We start from the raw sequence: 19,621 nt of genomic DNA, 5'->3' as shown, positions 1-19,621 counted from the left end.
TTGCATTACTTAGACTCAAACGAATGTGAAGGAATGACATTTATAAAATTATTCTTAATCAAAATGAATCTCTCTCTAATCTACATCCCACTGTACTAAGAAATCTCTACTCATTTGGCTTAAAGAGACCCGGTCACATAACAAAAATCTCTTTAGAAGCATGTACCTAAACACGTCTCTCCTGCTACCCATGCAGCTCATTGCTGCTTCAGTCCTGAGAAATTGTGCCTAGAAGTCTGCAAGGGAACCTAGAAGTGCCAATCTCCTGGGTCCCCCACACTCTCCCTGGTTCCTCTTGTTGACCTTCACATCATCACGGGAGACAGTAGTATGATATGGAGGTCATCAGGAAGAACCAGTGAAAATTCTAGGGGACCCAGGAAACTGACCCTACTAAAAGTAATGAAAGCGGCAAAGGCACTGTGCTGTCAGCTCAAGCAGGAAGCTCACATGATTTATAACTTTTATTTTTCAATACTCAAGGGGATAAAACATGTCTGTGTATTGCAACGAAAAATATAAAGTGCAATGCTGTCTATATATATATATATATATATATAATATATGCTCTGTGTTTGAAGTAAATGCCCAGGTAATCACCCATAAGGAAATCAGTAGATATCCAAAACTGGTTTAGAGGCAAACAAAAACAGAAGTGTTTTTATTGTCAATATATCGATGAAGCTCAGTCCATCTTTCTGGACTGAGACAGAGCTTCATCAAAACGTTGATCTTCCTCTTCTGCAAGACCCGTGAGTGCCTCTAAACCAGATTTGGAGATAAATATAGTGGGTAAAATAAGTATTGAGCAGGACACAGTTTTTCCTAGGAAAACATATTTCTAAAGGTGCTATTGACATGAAATGCTCGCCACATTTCAATAACTACCCATGCAATCGATACATACAAAGAAACCAAAACAAATACGTTCAGAAAGTTATGTGTAATAAAATGGAATGACAAGGAAAAAAGTATTGAACACATAAAGAAAAGGAGATCCAAAAAGGCATGGAAAGCCAAGACACCAGCTGAATTCTATCAGTATTTAGAAAGCAATTCTACCTCTTGTCAGTGCAAACTAATATTAGCTGGTTCAATCTCAACTGATAGCTTATAAAAAGGGTGTCTCATTACCAAGGTGTCACACAAGAAACATCTCATGATGGGTAAAAGCAAAGACCTCTCTCAAGACCTTTGTAACCTTATTGTTGCAAAACATACTGATGGCAGAAGGATTTCTTAACTTCTGAATGTTCCGGTGAGCACTGTTGGGAACATAATCCGGAAGTGGAAAGAACATAATTTCACCATAAACTGGCCACAACCAGGTTCTCCTCGCAAGATTTCTGACAGAGGAGTGAAAAGAATTATCAGAAGTATTGTCTAAGAGCTAATGAACACTTGTGGAGAGCTTCAGAAAGGCCTGGAATTAGCAGGTACAATTGTTTCAAAGAAAACAGGTTTAAGTAACCGCCATGGCCTGTATCAATGCTCACCACCCAAGACTCCATTGCTGAAATAAAAACACGTTAAAGCTCATTTTAAGTTTGCTGCACAACATTTAGACAAGTCCGTAAATTACTGGGAGAATCTCCTGTGCGTTCAGTGGGAAGTTTGCGTGCCGAATGCACAGTCAATATGTTGTTAATGAGCTGGGCCAAAAACAGCTGAAGAAAACAAAATGCGTTCCCCCCCCACCCCCAGTCCATACCAGACACTTATTCGACCATGCAGCCTGGCAGGCCAGAAAAGGTATGTGGGGGGGGGGGATAAGCAAGCGCCCCCCCCTCCTGAACCATACCAGGCCACATGCCCCCAACATGGGGGGGGGGCATGCCCTCCCACCCAAAAGCACCTTGTTCCCATGTTGATGGGTACAGGGGCCTCTTCCCGACAATCTTGGGCGGTGGTTGTGGGGGTCTGTCGGGCAGGGGACTTATCAGAATCTGGAAGCCCCTTTTAAAATGAGGACCCCCAGATCCTGCCCCCCCATGTGAAAGAGTTTGGGTTATATTGTACCCCTGCTCGTTCACCAAACAAATTGTCAATAATAAATAAAAAAGCTACAGTGGTTTTTGACAAGTCTTTTATTAAAAAATGTCTCCCAATGTAGATTAATCACGACACTTGCTCATCTCTCCCCTTTCCTGGCCTGGCAGGCTGCGTCCTCGGATAAGGGTCTGATATGAACACGACTTTTTTTATTGGTAGTCCCAAAAGGGCCTGCTATGTCTCCCAGGGCAGTATCGAGGCCCCCATACCATTTTTTGGTCAATTACTGGCATATAAGCCAAGATTTCTCATGTTCAACTCCCAAAGACTTCAATGGAGTTTGTGACCAAACTTTTCCCATGTTCGGGAGTTCTATTGTGAACCAAACAGTAGGTGTTTGGCCCATCTCTACTTGGAGAATATAGTCTGGTCAGATGAGACCAAAATGTAACTCTTAGGATGCCATAATACACTCCATGTTTGGAGGTCAAATGGCACTGCACATTAACCCAAAATACCATACCAACAGTGAAGTTTGGAGGTGGGAACATCATGGTGTGGGGGCTGTTTTTCAGCATACAGTACTGACAAACATCATATAATTGAAGGAAGAATGAATGGAAAAATGTACCAAGACATTCTTGATAAAAGTCTGCTGCCATCTACCAAGATGATGCAGATAAAATGAGGGTGGACACTTCAGCAAGACAATGATCCCAAACACAAAGCCAACGAAACTCTTAATGGGTTTCAAAGAAAGAAAAAAAGCTGCTAGAATGGCCCAGCCAATCACCTGTCTTGAATCCAACAGAAAATCTATGGAAAGAACTAAAGATCAGAATTCATAGAAGAGGTCCATGGAACCTTCAAGATTTGAAGACCGTTTGTGTGGAAGTATGAACCAAAATCACACCTGAGCAATGCATGCGACTAGCTTTTCTATACAGGAGGCATCTTGAGGATGTCATTACCAACAAGGGATTTGGTACAAAGCATTTAAAGGGGTTGTAAACCCTCTTTTTTTTTAAAATAAAAACAACAAACATTCCTATACTCACCTGCTCTGTGCAATCTTTTTGCACAGAGCAACCTTATCCTTTTCTTCTGGGGTCCCCCGCCGGAGCTCCAGGCCCCTACTCTTCATTGGGTGTCCCCATGGGGGGGCACCTGTGCGGGCTTGCTTCAGAGTCTCATTGCTGTGTCCATTAGCACAGACACCAGATTTGATTGACAACAGCGGGAGCCAATGGCTCCTGCTGGTATCAATCTGTTCAATGGGGAGAGGGACCGTGGCCAGGGCCAATGCGCTCATTCACATCCCTGGATCAGACTGGCCTCAGGTAAGGAAGGGGGGGGGGGGGTGGAGTGGATGGAGAGTCTGGTGGGAGCTGCAGCACAGAAGGTTTTTCATCCTAATGCATAGAATGCATTAAGGTGAAAAATCTTGAGGCTTTACAACCACTTTAAATAAATTTCAATTAGCTTGTTCAATACTGTGTCATTGAATTTTATTACACAGAACCTAATTTTTCAACTTATTTGTTTTAGTTTCCTTATATGTATGGATTGCATGCGTTGTTACGGGCATGTGGTGAAAAATTCATGTCAATAGCACTCTTAGCAATATATTTACCTAGAAAATTGGTGACGTGTTCAACACTTATTCTACCCGCTGTATATACACACACATATACACATACAAATAAATAATCCCAAAATCATAAAAAAAATAAAATTAAAAAATCATGTTAAAATTTTACTTAATTCCAAAATTTATCAGTAAACAATTCAAATGCACAATATTTTTTATAATACCATGTGAACAAATCATATAAAAGTCTCAAAAACCGAAACAGTCCCTTAATAATTCCTCCTTATTCTCCTTCTCCCAGACAACGATGTTCTTATGTTTTTTTTTTTTTTGTTATATATGCATCAAGCTCTTATTCTTTTTTTCCTCAATAGGTGCTCAGGGAACAAAAATACAGCCTCATAGTGCTCATAAAACCATTGTGTCACCTTTAAAATCACAATCACATTATTTGGTGCACTAAATTAGTGCACTATATAGATATATACTGGCCTCTTAAGAGATGTCCGTGCAGCCAAGTTTTGAGCAAACCCAACCTACTTCCAGCCCTGCCCCTTTTATGCATAGATTAAAAAAAAAAAACAAAAAACAAAAAAAAAAAACGAAGTACAAGTACAGCATTGTCTAGGAAGAGGAGAATAAAGAGGGATAGTATGATACCCCCACCAGGAGTGTGCAGAATAGGAAAAGAACATTTGCAGCTCGAATGAAGTAGAAACTCTTCACTTTCTAATTTTCAGATGATTTTGGGACTTTTTATATATATATATATATATATATATAAATAAATATATGTATGTCTTCTAGGCATGGAATTAACAAGTTGCCAACGTATTGCAACATTATCTTTTTTTTTTTTTTTTTTCCAAAAAATCTATCTTTTTCCATTCTTTAAAAATGATCTCTTTTAGAGCCTGAATGCTGGATGGAGAGTGATGCTCAACTTGTCTTTTCAGAATTCCCCATAGGTGTTCGATTGGATTTACATCAAGAGACATACTTGGCCACTGAATCACTTTCACCCTGGTCTTCTTCAGAAATGCAACAGTGGCCTTGGATAAGTGTTTTGGATCAATGTCATGTTGGAAAAATGCATGACAACCAAGGGCACAGAGTGATGGTAGCATCTTCTCTTTCAATATAGAGCAGTGCATCTGTGAATTCAGGATACCATCAATGAAATGCAGCTCTCTGACACCAGCAGCACTCATGCAGTCCCAAAGAAGGACACTGCCACCACCATGTTTCACTGTAGGCACCAAACAGTTTTGAAGCCATTTGTTTCAAAAACATTTATCTTGGTCTCTTCACTCCAGAGTACAGGGTCCCAGTAGTCTTCTTATTTTTCAGCATGGGCCCTGGAAAATGCCCAATGTGTATGTATTGCAGAGACGCATTAAATATTGGAACTTGGGAAAAAACACTTGACTGGGTCACACTACTATTACTAAAACCCTAGCTCGTTGTTTACACAGGATTCAAGGATAAGTACAAATGCATCACCTTCTCTTTAACCAAATAATTATTTAATAACATAATTGAAAAAAGAGGCAGAGAAGGTGGTGATCTAAAATGTAATCTTAAGTATGTTATGTATGGATAAAGGAGGTGAATAACATCAACTGAAGAACAGGTCATACTTAGAACGTTTTAAACATTTTTAGCAGAGGAAACACAAAAGCAACATAGAGGGGTTGATTTACTATAGGCCAATAGAGTGATTGCTTTGCAAGTTCAGTTGCACTTTGCAAATGGATTGCCCCACAGATTAGTGAATGAGGTGAAGCTTTGCTTATTTCCATCATCCAACCATGCGCAAGCACGTGATTAGCAATTCTTTGCCACATTGATTAAGCTCTGGGGATAATTCTCTTGCAGAGTACAACTCCACTTGCAAAGTCAACTGTCTACTTGCTTTTAGTGAATCGACCCTAAAGTTTTATTTATGCTAGGACAACCTACATATGAATCAATCACATACTGAACAATAATTTAAAAAAGGCACACTTACCTCTAGTAGTGCAATTCAACTCATCACTTCCATCCATACAGTCAGAATCACCGTCACAGGCCCAGCGGAGTGGAATACAGTGCTTGTTTGTACATTGGAATTGGTCTAGTTCACACCTCAGCACACAATCTTTCTGTTTTTAGACAACAGAGGAAATACTCTAAATTTTGTAGGAAAATTCAGCTAATGCCCTGATAATACAAGCACCCTAGAGTGTTAACAAGCATCCCAATAATAACCACATGTCTGCTATATTAATGGTCTCCTATCTACCTGTATATTTTTACCAAACTAATGAGCTCCGGGTCATCATGGCAAACAATAAACCGAAGGCCAAACTGGAACAACAATACTTTGGGTAAAAATCAGACGCTTTACAGAAGTTGTGAGGTAAGTACAACAATAACAAGGAAAAATAAATATTATTTATAATAAACATTTTCATCATCATTTTTGTGACAGTTGCACCCTCTAGTGGCTGATTTCCAGTACTCATCACATTACTAAAATATTCTGTAATAAGAGACATTGCAGACTTGCAAAATGTTAGCTGGCTGTCATTCTGATTCTCGGCTTTCGTACTGTCAGCCACTGACCAAGAACAAATCTGCATTCTTTAAAGTCAGAACTCTTGATCAGCACATCAGATAAGTGAATCAAAAATATCATTGCAACCCAATAACTAGCATTTTCAGAAGGAGAGATCATAACGACAGCTTACATATTTCAAGGTATAGGTTTTTAGTGACAGCAAATTTCTCACCTCATCTGAGCCGTCAATGCAATCATGATCACCATCACACTTCCATCGACCAGCAATACAACGTCCATTGGCACAAGAAAATTCACTTTCGGAACATGGCCGCGGTGCTAAAAAGTAAAGCGGTGGGAAATGATGTAGGATGGCCCATAGCAATACTACATATCTCTGCTAATTGGTAAGACTCCAATTAAGTTTCCATCTATTAAAGTGATGTAAAGAGTTACAGTATTCTCAACTTCAACTGAAAAACAAAGAATGCAGTATAGAAATGTGACAGGCTTGTACAGATTCTCAGCACCATTTCTGAGAATCACTTAACTTTCCTGTGTAACCCTTAGAAGTGTTCAAACTGAAGACCAACTGAAGACCAATTCACACAAGAACAATCTAATGAAGACTGATTAAAATGCTCTATGTTGCTCGTTAAAATGTCTTATGTCAAGGCAGTCTATTTGTTTGAATGGGCTGCCAAATTCATCACAAAGTATCAAAAAGAATACCTGCTGTGTTTTTTTCTAACACATGGTGGCACATAGCAGCACTGTAGTGGTGCATTGGAGTGCCAGTCAAAATGAATGGCCCTGCGGCGCACTAACACACACAACCTGCATCACTGAATACTTGACCAGGACACAAAAGGTATGAATGGGCCATTAAAGCTCAACTGTGTTTCTAGTTTAAACCAGCTAAATACATTCCAAAGTGCAGTTTGTTTTCTTTAGAAAGAGATTACAGCCTGTTGAAAGTCTGTCCCTTACCAGCATGATGCAGTAAAGGACCATTGCTCTCTATGTGTAAGTAGTGGTATCCCTGGTGAATGGCAGAGATGGCTGATCGGAGTATTCCGGCAAGGGGGTTGTTCCCCTGCCAGAACACAACAGCTCAGTAGGGGAGATCGCTGTACTACCTTTGCATAGTTAGTACAGCGGTTCCGCCGAAGCTGACAGTTTTTTACGTTTAACCCAAAAAAAACTCATAGTGTGCCAGGCTTTAGGAGGAAGCGTGTCAGATCCCTACAGAGAGACCCCTGCGTCCACACAGAAAGCCAGGGTCTTTGCACACCATTTGTCTTGATGCATCTAGACTGCATTTAGCAGATTTAAACTAAAAGTTAAGCTGGAAAGAGAACAGACAGGAAAGACTTCTAGTGCATTACCAGAGATTTAATATATAAAAATGTGGAAGATAGAAAACAGGTACTTACAAAGATGAAAAATATAAAAAAGCGTTAAACCGCAGAAAAACTCTGGTAATGCACTAGGCATTTTCTCCTGTCTGTTCTTTTGTAGTTGTTTTTGGATTCCCCAGTCTTAGGAGGGCTACATCAGCTGAGCATTCCAGATGGATGTCCATCTGTTACCATATATGGTCTATCCCATATCTTGATCTCTAAGCACTGGAAGTGATTGTGTGTTGTGTAAAAGATGAGCTGGACTTTAAAACTGCATTTCTCTAGGACTTACATATTACAATGGGTAATGCTATTAATTGTGCAGCTGAGGTTTCTCATATATTAGAAACTGCCAGATGGATTAAGACTTCCTCATCTAGCAAGGACTATAATATAAGGTTCGGTGGACTGACAATATAATGTTGATGCTGTATGAATTCCCAAACTACTACCGCATTTCATAATAAGGAATATTACTGCCTTACTCCCTGGTATTTCTGTCAAAGCTAGAAGAGCCTTCTCAGTGGAAGAGTTGGAGGCTTCATGCATGGATTCAAAAATCTTGAAGGATGGTCAACACTGTTTAATGCGGTCATCACCAACTTTTCTAGAAGAAAGCTCTTTACACCAGTGGTTCTCAAATCCGGTCCTCGGGACCCACTAACAGGCCAGATTTTAAGTATTACCTTGGGGGATGCAGACTAGAATACTGCAATCACTGAGAAGCAAATGAGATCACCTGTGATGTAATTTAGTTATCTTGCAAACCTGGCCTGTTGGTGGGTCCCGAGGACCGGATTTGAGAACCACTGCTTTACACCATCTCCACTGTGTATTTTAGATTTGAACAGATAAAACGCAACTCCAGCCAATGCTATTTATTTTATCTTGGACAGGTCAGAAAACTTCTGCCTGATTTCTATTTCTCAGAACAAATAGAGAAAAATCTCAGCCACCGCACAGCACACCATACAAGCCTAGCATCTAATAAGTGATATCAGCCCCATCCAGGTCACGCCCCTAGACATGTTTTGTCAAACGGACAGGGCTTTGTCATGATTTCTATTGCTATTGTGCGCCTGTTGAGGAGATTTCTCCTCACTTCCTGTTAGGGCAGGAAGTGATGAAAAATCTTCCCGATGCTAGTAGAACGAGGAAGGGCTGGAACTTTTGATAATGGTTTTATGCCATCCCCTGCTTTCCTGTCTTAGTGAACACTTCCATTTTTTTTCTACAGATGGCATAAAATATAACAGAAAGCTCCTAATAAGGTTGAAATAACAAAAAAAAAAATTGCTGAAGGTATGTTTAAAAATGTATATCTTAAAAATTAAAAAATATGCAGTACATCTCTTTCAGCCATGCACATTTTTCTCTCTTTGTCGCTTTAAAACACTAGAGGAATAAAAAAAATACCAATGGATCTGCTAGATATCTATGTAGCTCCTAACTTACTGTAATTAACTGAAAACACTGCCTCTGCAACATTTAAATTCCAAGCAGAGTTGTCTGTCCTGAGTTCTCCTCTGCTGGACTACAAAACACCACCCGCTTACACTTTGGTGAGAAGAATGGGAAGTGTCCTGTAGTCCAGCAGAGGAGAACTCCAGCTTCCAAAGAGAAAAAGTGACCGCACTCAGAGGTGAATGAACTTGAAGTGTTTATTCCCATTCATAAAAGACAACGGTGCATCGAACAGACATGGACACGGTTGCCGCGTTTCACGACTCTGTAGGTCGCTTACTCATAAGTTATGAGTAAGCGACCTACAGAGTCGTGAAACGCGTCAACCGTGTCCATGTCTGTTCGATGCACCGTTGTCTTTTATGAATGGCAATAAACACTTCAAGTTCATTCACCTCTGAGTGCATGCACTTTTTCTCTTTGGAAGCTTGATTACTGGATGGCGGATCCGACCAGCACCTAGGCACTTGTGCCTCACCTGAGCGGCTTTTCCTGTGTTGTTTGTATGATCTCTAGAGGAGAACTCCAGTAGGGCTGCTTGAGAATCCAGTGGTACAGAGGCAAAGTTAACTGCTCACTACAGGAATTTAGGAGCTTATTTTGTTGCAGGATTAGCAGCTACTTTTCTGGGGAGTTGTGAATGTGCTACAGAGATATACTGTATTTGTTTATATTTTGTCCAGACCTAAACTTCAAGTACAGACTAGTCCTATTGCATACAAATCAACATGTAAATTTGGATAGAAAATACACATTAATTCTTTCGTCTGTATACACAATGTATTCTTCCTGTCCTGGGTTTTCAGGAGACATGCTTGGATCACATTACAACAGGAGGAGAGAGAGCAGGCCAGGAATATAGCAAAGGGAGGGAGCAGCATGGTTAGTCATGTTAAATGTAAAGACCGTTCTGCACCTACCTCTGGATGCCCCCAGGGACGACAGTGTTAAAATGGAGAAAAACATAACATGAGGTGAAATGGAACCAACACAAGTACACATGTGAGAACAAAAGGTAAGCTTCTATGCTGAAACAAAACTTGTTTGCGCCCCAGACAGATGGTTAAGGAAAAAATGGTGTCAACAACAGAAGCATGTGATGCAGTGACAAAGCAAGAGAACCTGAAATAACAGGAGGAAATCGGACTGATTTCTAGAAATAACATCTTTGTTTCACGTATCATAATGACAGCAAGTAGATTAAAAGCATTAGTCATACCAGCCTGAATCTACCTATTCTTATTAACTGCAAATTAGGAAAATCAAAAGGTATGGACATGACTGGTTGATGCAACCATATCTCCATTTTTACACACAGCATTCAGGTTAATTATTTAGGTCCCTTGCACATGTACCTAATAATTTACGGTTTATATGCAGGATCTCACTAGCAGGAAGATCCTGAGAAAAAAAAAAATTATGTTTATTAAGTTATGTTTCATAAAGATCTACCAGAGCTATCAGTGTTGCAATGTATGCTCCTGTATACATCTATATACAGTATTTTACAAAAGTGAGTACACCGCTCACATTTTTGTAAATATTTTATTCTATCTTTTCATGTGACAACACTGAAGAAATTACACTTTGCTACAATGTTAAATAGTGAGTGTACAACTTGTAAAACAGTGTAAATTTGCTGTCCCCTCGAAATAACTCAACACACAGCCATTAATGTCTAAACTGCTGGCAACATAAGGGAGTACACCCCTAAGTGTAATGGTCCAAATTGGGCTCAAAGTGTCAATATTTTGTGTGGCCACTATTATTTTCCAGCACTTCCTTAACCCTCTTGGGGATGGAGTTCACCAGAGCTTCACAGGTTGCCACTGGAGTCCTCTTCCACTCCTCTATGACAACATCACGGAGTTGGTGGATGTTAGAGACCTTGCGCTCCTCCACCTTCTGTTTGAGGATGCCCCACAGATGCTCAATAGGGTTTAGGTCTGGAGACATGCTTGGCCAGTCCATCACCTTTACTCTCAGCTTCTTTAGCAAGGCAGTGGTCCTCTTGGAGGTGTGTTTGGGGTCGATATGTTGGAATACTGCCCTGCGGCCCAGTCTCCAAAGGGAGGGAATCATGCTCTGCTTTGGTATGTCACAGTACATGTTGACATTCATGGTTCCCTCAATGAACTGTAGCTTCCCAGTGGCGTCAGCACTCATGCAGCCCCAGACCATGACACTCACACCACCATGCTTGACTGTAGGCAAGACACACTTGTCTTTGTACTCCTCGCCTGGTTGCCGCCACATATGCTTGGCACCATCTGAATCAAATACGTTTATCTTGGTCTCAGACCAGAGGATGTGGTTCCAGTAATCCATGTCCTTAGTCAGCTTGTCTTCAGCAAACTGTTTGCGGGCGTTTTTGTGCATCATCTTAAGAAGAGGCTTCCTTCTGGGACGACAGCAACGCAGACCAATTTGATGTAGTGTGCAGCATATGGTCTGAGCACTGACAGGCTGACCCCCCACCCCTTCAACCTTTGCAGCAATGCTGGCAGCACTCATATGTCTATTTCCCAAAGACAACCTCTGGATATGACGTTTAGCACGTGCACTCAACTTCTTTGGTCGACCATGGCGAGGCCTGTTCTAAGTGGAACCTGTCCTGTTAAACCGCTGTATAGTCTTGGCCACCGTGCTTCAGCTCAATTTCAGGGTTTGGCAATCTTCTTATAGCCTGGGCCATCTTTATGTAGAGCAACAATTCTTTTTTCCAGATCCTTAAAGAGTTCCTTGCCATGAGGTGCCATGTTGAACTTCCAGTGACCAGTATGAGAGAGTGAGAGTGATAACACCAAATTTAACACCTGCTTCCCATTCACACCTGAGACATTGCAAACACTAACAAGTCACATGACACTGGAGAGGGAAAATATGTAATTGGGCCCAATTTGGGCATTTTCGCTTACGGGTGTACTCACTTTTGTTGCCAGTGGTTTAGACATTGATAGCTGTGTGTTGAGTTATTTTGAGGGGACAGCAAATATGCACTGTTTTACAAGCTGTACACTCACTACTTTACATTGTAGCAGAGTGTCATTTCTTCAGTGTTGTCACATGAAAAGATATAACAACATATTTACAAAAATGTAAGGGGTGTATTAACTTTTGTGAGATACTGTACAAACGTCTGTGTATGTTATTGCATTTTTTTTTATGGCTCTGAACACATTTCTGTATCTTTATACAGCTGTGTGTAGTGTCCCATAGACAACAATGCACCTGTGTTCAGATCTGTAAGAACAAACTCATGGCTACAAACACAAGTGTTTTTTTTAGCCCATGTAAAAGAGGGTTTAAGCTGGCCATATATTGATTGAATCTCAACAGTTGGGCGATCGTCCGAGATTCAATCCATTGGTCGACTTCAGTACTACCAGATATCAGATATTTTGCATGTTATTTTTGCCAACGGCTTTTAATTACTGCAACCCATGGCTGCAGAAGCAAATATTGCATCATCTATAGCTTGCTTTAGAGTGGATCAGGTTAATTCTCTCTGTGGATAATAGATTTTTAGTCACCCTTTTACAATGTGAATGACTGAGCTGCTAGGCAGTAAATGACAATTTAATGCAGATAAGATGGACATACTGCAGGTCTCCTCATCAGAGTTGTCACCACAATCATTGTCGTAGTCACACTGCCAGCGGCCAGGGACGCAGCGGTTGTTCTTGCAGCGGAACTGATAAGGTTCACATGTTCGCTCATCTGGGATTAAACAAAAACATAATCTCTATTTACGGTGTGTCACTAACAGACAAGAATAAAGTCTCCATTGTAGCAAAATGAGCTTATGAATGTGTTGGGGATTCAAAAACGTATCATACCGCATTCTTCTTTGGGTTCATCTGAGCTATCTCCGCAGTCATCTTCACCGTCACATTTCCATCGTGCAGGGATGCACCTCCCAGAGTCCTTACACCTGAACTCATCCACTCCACAAGTCATTTGAGCTGCAAAGTAAAAAAACAACAAGTAACTCAACAAAGCCTGCCAAATACAGGTGACGCAGAAAAATCCAGTGTGTGTTCTATTTCCTGCCAGGGGCTGAAAGGGTGCTTTGAGCAAAATGGCTCAGAGGACCATTCAGGACAAAAAAAAAAAAACAGCATCTGCCCGTAATGCAGGCTTTGGCGCCACAGCTCCAACAGTTATGATTGGCTGCCCTGGGAGAACCCCCCGTTTGGAAATACAATAAAATGGAATTTTGAAAAAAAAAAACATGCACAGGATACATACACTCACTGTGTGAGCCCATAGATTGTAAGTATTGAAACTCCATTATCAAAAGTATTCACCAAAATGATATGAAAAAGTAGCAATTTTATATGAAAGGACCAGGCTGAACACAGACAGACAAATCACTTACTGAGAACAATGAGCAGCAGTCACATAATTGCCAGACCCACTGCAGCTATTCCCCCCATGAGTGTCTGACTAAGGAAAGACGCAATAGGGAGAAGAGATTTTCAATATCCCTGTGAGAGATAACAAGCACTTCTGATGCTCATTATTGCACGGAAGTTCGTCGCCCATGCTGGCTACTGTAAGTGATGATTGTAAAGCTTGTCTGCGTATGGCTGACTATATGCAAATACTATTTGTATATACTATTAGTCGGCAGCAACTTTTCTTGGAAGTTTACCGGATTTACAGTTACCCAGAGTAAACCTGTTTCATTCATGTATTTAAAGCCTAACTCCAGGTTTTGTGTTAATTTTAATCGTTAATTTGGGCCAAGCTGGTTTAAACATTAAAATTGAAACAATTTTTTTCAGTTTTTTAAGAAATGCAGCAGCAACCTCTTTAAAATAAAAATCTTACCTAAATACACCTACCTGCTCCAAAACTCGCCACAGTTGATTTCCAAGTCATTTTTCACTCAACTTAACCAACTCTTTTCTTTCATCCTGTGGGGATCCCAACCTCCATGCTATAAACGGACTATTCTCATGCGGCCCACCCTACATACTGGCTATGTCAGATATAGATACATTTTTTCTCACCACCCAGTTGGTGACTGCGCATTGGTGGCTGAACCCAGACACCTGTAACTTCTCCACTGTACTGGGTGCAGCTGTGCTACAATCAGTTGAGGCGCTACAAACACTGTTATACAGGGGTCCCAGGGCTCCTTACCAGTTAACACCTTCTCTGATGACTACTGGGTCTGGAAAGTAGGGTTATACAGCAACTTTAAGCCCAGAAACACTCTTTCTCTGCATACCCCATAATGGAACAATCCCTCCTTGCCTAATTTTTTACTCAATCCCAGCTGGGCCAAGTTTAAAATAAACTATTTCACAAATAGTGGTGAATCGTACTCTAATTCTGTTGCCCAGCCTTTGCATGGCCTATAATATACCAGCCTATTACCAAATCCGATATCATCAGCTTTCTCATGCCTTCAACCCACAATTTCCTACTCGGGAACTTGAATTAGACCTGACCTTGAAGCTATACTTAGGACCCCTGATCTGGAGAAGCTGACATTGACTCTATATATAGTGGCGCATCTCCCTGATTTATCCTCCCTCAGACAAAAGTGGCTTGGAGATGGCGTAGATCTGGATACTGAGGACTGAGAGGATATTTGAGACACTTTAAACAGCTTGTGTCTATCAGGGATTGGTTGATCCAGTTTAAGATTCTTTACAGGGCTTACTTCATCACGCATAGGCTTCAGAAGACTGACTCGACCATATCACTGACATATTGGAGATGTGCTCACTCCACAGGAGACTAACGTGCAATATTGAGGAGAGTTTGTTTCCAAAAATAATACGATAGTTGCCACCCCTTTCTCTCCCACTTCAAAAATATGTCTCTTGGGACTGGTGGATCATCCCACTCCCACTGTGGCAGAGAGGACACTCTTAGGACTTCTGCTCTTCTATACTAGGAAGGTGATCACCTTATCCTGGAAACAGCCATCTCCACCTTATATTTGATTCTGGAAACAATTGGCAATACCAATTTACCTTTGTACAAGGACACTTATGCCAGTAGGGGATGTATCCGGAAATTCGATAAAGTTTGGGTGAGGTGGATTGAAAACATCTCTACCGCAGCAATGCTGAATAATGTATTGCAATAACCGGTTTGTTTCAGCTATCTGAAAATTAACTTGCCTTAGTATTAGGCAGATACTTTGAGGGTACCAACTGAGTGATTCTTCATGCATCCTGTTTACTAAGCCCGAGCCACATGTACGAGCACATCTATTTTTCTTTTTTGAGGTTCTGTTTTGCTAAGTTTTCACTTGTATACCTACCTACACTGCACTTTGACTTTGTCCTCATAGGCTGTACCACAGCTGCATGGTCTTGTGCTTACCTTGTTGGTGCACAGTTGATGCTCCACTGCAAGGGATGCACCAAGCTATTGGTTTTCTTTTTCTTTTTATTATACCAAATGTTTTGTAAAGCTTTTTTTTTTTTTTTTTTTTATAAAATGGAAAGATAAAGTAGGCGCTGGCATAAATAGGCATTTTTATATTTTGGGAAATGTACTATATCTTATCAAGTGTACACTCATATATTTGTGTTGGTGGTATATTTTAGGAACAAATCAATATCTTCAAAAATGCAAATGAGTGTGAAAGTAAAAAAATAAATTGTGGATGTGTGTGTCATCCATGTGGAGCCTATATGTACAGTGAGCCCAAAAAATAGTGAACCACTAAAATATAAATGCTGAACAATCAATCACAAAATTGGTGCAAAATTTGACTTTTGTGGTAAATTATACACAATATTGTGCTGATATAAATTACTCTATGCAAAAAAATATTTCACAAATCTGTGATAATTTCACAAAATATTGTGCAAACGGGTGACTGTAGTCCGTGCAGTGAATTAACTAATTCTTTCTTCAGTTACGGTGTTCCAACTTGTGCTCTTGTGATAATGGTAATCAATATCTGCTTACCAGATGACCTCAGGTCACACAGACCTGTAACGCTTTTTGATCCCTTTCCCAGGATGGATCAATCCTATACCGAGCTCCTCCACATCAAAGGCTGTGAGGCTAATGACCTCAATGGAACTGGATGGGAATACAGGGCACTCTCCTTTTCCCTCCTTCTCCTTAAACCAGAGCCCTTGGGTATGGTTCTCAAGCCGGTGGATATATAGAAGACAGTGGGAAGCCAAATATGCCAAAAAATGTCTTCTATATATCCACCGGCTTGAGATCCATACCCAAGGGCTCTGATTATCACAAGAGCACAAGTTGGAACACCGTAACTGAAGAAAGAATTAGTTACTTCACTGTATGGACTACAGTCACCTGTTTGCACAATATTTTTTGAAATTATCACAGATTTGTGAAATATTTTTTTGCATAGAGTATAAGTTATATCAGCACAATATTGTGTATAATTTACCACAAAAGTCACATTTTGTGTATTTACCACAACTGTCACATGTTGCACCAATTTTGTGATTGATTGTTCAGCATTTATATTTTAGTGGTTCACTATTTTTTGGGCTCACTGTACATATAGGCTTCACATGGATGACACACACATCCACAATTAATTTTTTACTTTCACACTCATTTTCATTTTTGAAGATATTGATTTGTGCCTAAAATATACCACCAAAACAAATATATGGGTGTACACTTGATAAGATATAGTACATTTCCCAAAATATAAAAACGCCTATTTAATGCCAGCGCCTACTTTATCTTTCCATTTTATCTAAGTTTTTTTGGTACATACCATTAAAAAAAAGGGGCAGCAGGTATTATTATTTAGAACCAGGCACCTTCACCTGTACAACCATTTTTTTTTATATCGCAATACAAAGATTTCTTTAAAAAAAAAAAAAAAAGGCGGCGGCTGCTGTCACAGCTGTATGCGCTGCATGTAGCTGATGCTACCTATAGCGCTGTGTCCTGGCAGCGGACAATCAGTGGAAGACTTGTATTCATAGAAGGCTTCCTGTGAAGGCTGGGCAGTGCTCAGCTTGACTTGATTTTGTTCCAGCAGCAGACAGGAAGTCCCTGTAGCAATGCTTAAATACAGCATTGTATACTGTACGTAGATTGATAATATACACAATTTATGCAGTGCTGACAGCAGCCGCATTTCTTGGCAGCTAGGCAACAACAAAATATTAACACAAAACCTGGAGCTAAGCCTTTAAAAAGCTATGATTGGATGCTCCAGACAACTGCTCCAGCTTGGAGCCAGTCTGTGTAACCCTCTTCCCTGATAAATATTTTTGGGGTTAAGTCACATAAGCCAAATTCCTTACTGCAGTTATCGGGCTCATCAGATGCATCCACACAATCGTTGTCCCTGTCACACACCCAGACACGGGGAATACACCGCTTGTTGATAGCACACTGAAACTGATTTGGAGCACAGGTGACTTCGGCTGCAAAAAAAGGAATGAAAATATTTATTATTATTATACAGGATTTATATAGCACCCACAGTTTGTGCAGCGCTTTTTTAAGCTGAAACAGATTAAAGCTGATCATGCACAAACAGCTTGCGGGCTGAACAAAAGAAATTACTCAAAAGATTACTCCATCCATGTTAAACAGCACAGTTAAACAAATCTCCTCCGTCAGCTATATATTCGACAAGCTGGCATCTGTGGCCATTGAAATACCAAACACCGCTTGCAGCTGACTGGCTGCAGTTACTGTTTGCCAAATATATTTTCTCCTGGCTCCTTCAATCTTTACATCAAAGTATGTCACAATGGGTGGTGGCAGCAAGGTCACCCACTGATCAAATTTCAGCCGATTCAGAGGGAAACAGACAAAAATGTGATCAGTGTTCTTCAAACAAAAAGAATATTATGCTGATAAAAATAACAAAAAAAGTGTACATGAAATCAGAGGGTACTCTAATTATATTATATTATATACATATAGATATATATAACATTAAACAGTAGAACAAGGATCAGTACCACCCAAGTGTTAAAAGATCCATTTATTATCCTAACACAGAATCCAATGCACTTTGTTTTATCAAAATAAAAGACAGCTAAAAAGGAAAGAAAATGCTTCAGGAGATATTTAATAACATTTGATTCAAATCAAATAGAAAATATAGAGATAATCCACAGGGTTTATATTCTTAGAATTCCTGTAATAAAAGCAGGAAATGGTATAAAGCCATGTCTCTGCTTTGCATACTGTGGGAGAATCAGAATATCTAGAGGCAGTTTTTAATATTAGCTTAGAATTCATTGTACATGAAGACAAAGTTCTAGCCCAGATACATATCATCAGTTTGGTATATATTAATAGGTTTCATTCCTGTTCCTGTAGTGCCTATGCGAAAAGTTAGCAATCAGTTCCCATCAAGCACTGCGTATGTAGGATTCCTGCATGAATATAAATTGAAGAGCTAGGAGATCAAGCTACTACATTCCCCAGAGCCCCTCTCTGTCCTCATCTGCCCTTTTTACTAATGTGCTGGTAAGAGATTTTCACTAGGTTTTTACCAACTCTCTGATGGTAATATTTGTTCATGTACTACTTCAAAACCACCCTTGGTTTATCAGGCATTAGAGAATCCATTTATTAAAGCCTGGTCTGTCCCGACATTAAGGCATTTTATCACGCTATTGTTCTGACCAGCCTTGCGGACTAGAAATATGCTGGTAAAACTAAGTTATGGGTTCAACTGGAATCTGGGTGAGGCAGATCTTGCTACTGTCCCCTGGATATCACGCTCATCAAAAAATCTTGCTTCGTCCACTTCGCCTTTAACTACCTCCTCGCTGGATATCTGGGACTTGTTGCATAAGAAATTCTCTTGGTCTTACAACTCTCCATTAATGCCTCTCCTGAGCCACAACTTTTTTCTGCCTGGCTCGATGGATAAAGGCTTCAAATCGTGTTCTCCAGAGAGCCCTTTGTTACTCCAACACGTTTTACATCCAACTCTCCCAAACCCCTTCAATCTCTAATGGGAAACCAAACCAATCACGTTTATGGACAAATGGAGATACAATCAGCTTCTTCAATTCCTTCACTCATTGCCCCACCCTGTGTCTTTGTTTGTAATTGGTTCTCGGGTAAATTTGACTTATTTGATATCGTTTATACTATGGAAATTGTTTATCTGTTTTTGTATTTTTCCTGTACACCACAATCTTTCTTGAATATACAAATATAGTGCTTTGCGAAAGTATTCGGGCCCCTTGAACTTTTCGACCTTTTGCCACATTTCAGGCTTCAAACAAAGATATAAAACTGTAATTTTTTGTGAAGAATCAACAAGTGGGACACAATCATGAAGTGGAACGAAATTTATTGGATATTTCAAACTTTTTTAGCAAATAAAAAACTGAAAAATTAGGCGTGCAAAATTCTTCAGCCCCCTTAAGTTAAGCACTTTTGCTGCGATTACAGTTGTAAGTCGCTTGGGGTATGTCTCTATCAGTTTTGCACATCGAAAGACTGAAATTTTTGCCCATTCCTCCTTGCAAAACAGCTCGAGCTCAGTGAGGTTGGATGGAGAGCGTTTGTGAAAAGCAGTTTTCAGTTCTTTCCACAGATTCTCGATTGGACTCAGGTCTGGACTTTGACTTGGCCATTCTAACACTTGGATATGTTTATTTGTGAACCATTCCATTGTAGATT

At 40.1% G+C, this 19,621-nt stretch overlaps 1 protein-coding gene across 2 annotated transcripts in view; it reads right to left on the bottom strand.

Moving 5' to 3' along the window:
• Positions 1-19,621, bottom strand: part of LRP1 (LDL receptor related protein 1) — a 555,292-nt gene that overhangs the window by 73,650 nt on the left and 462,021 nt on the right. For both annotated transcript variants that reach the window (XM_082246010.1, XM_082246011.1), the window contains exons 66-70: positions 17,269-17,391; positions 12,832-12,957; positions 12,596-12,712; positions 6,358-6,464; positions 5,595-5,727 (exon numbers count right to left, since the gene is read on the bottom strand). In XM_082246010.1, the coding sequence (XP_082102136.1) occupies positions 5,595-5,727; positions 6,358-6,464; positions 12,596-12,712; positions 12,832-12,957; positions 17,269-17,391 (606 nt within the window). The remainder of the gene's footprint in view (positions 1-5,594; positions 5,728-6,357; positions 6,465-12,595; positions 12,713-12,831; positions 12,958-17,268; positions 17,392-19,621) is intronic.

Source organism: Pelophylax lessonae (assembly GCF_965119305.1).
Source record: "Pelophylax lessonae genome assembly, chromosome: 2".
In the NCBI taxonomy this organism is placed as follows: domain Eukaryota; kingdom Metazoa; phylum Chordata; class Amphibia; order Anura; family Ranidae; genus Pelophylax; species Pelophylax lessonae.
The sequence above is the reverse complement of the archived record's forward strand: the minus strand, read 5'-3'. Positions and strand labels throughout refer to the sequence as shown.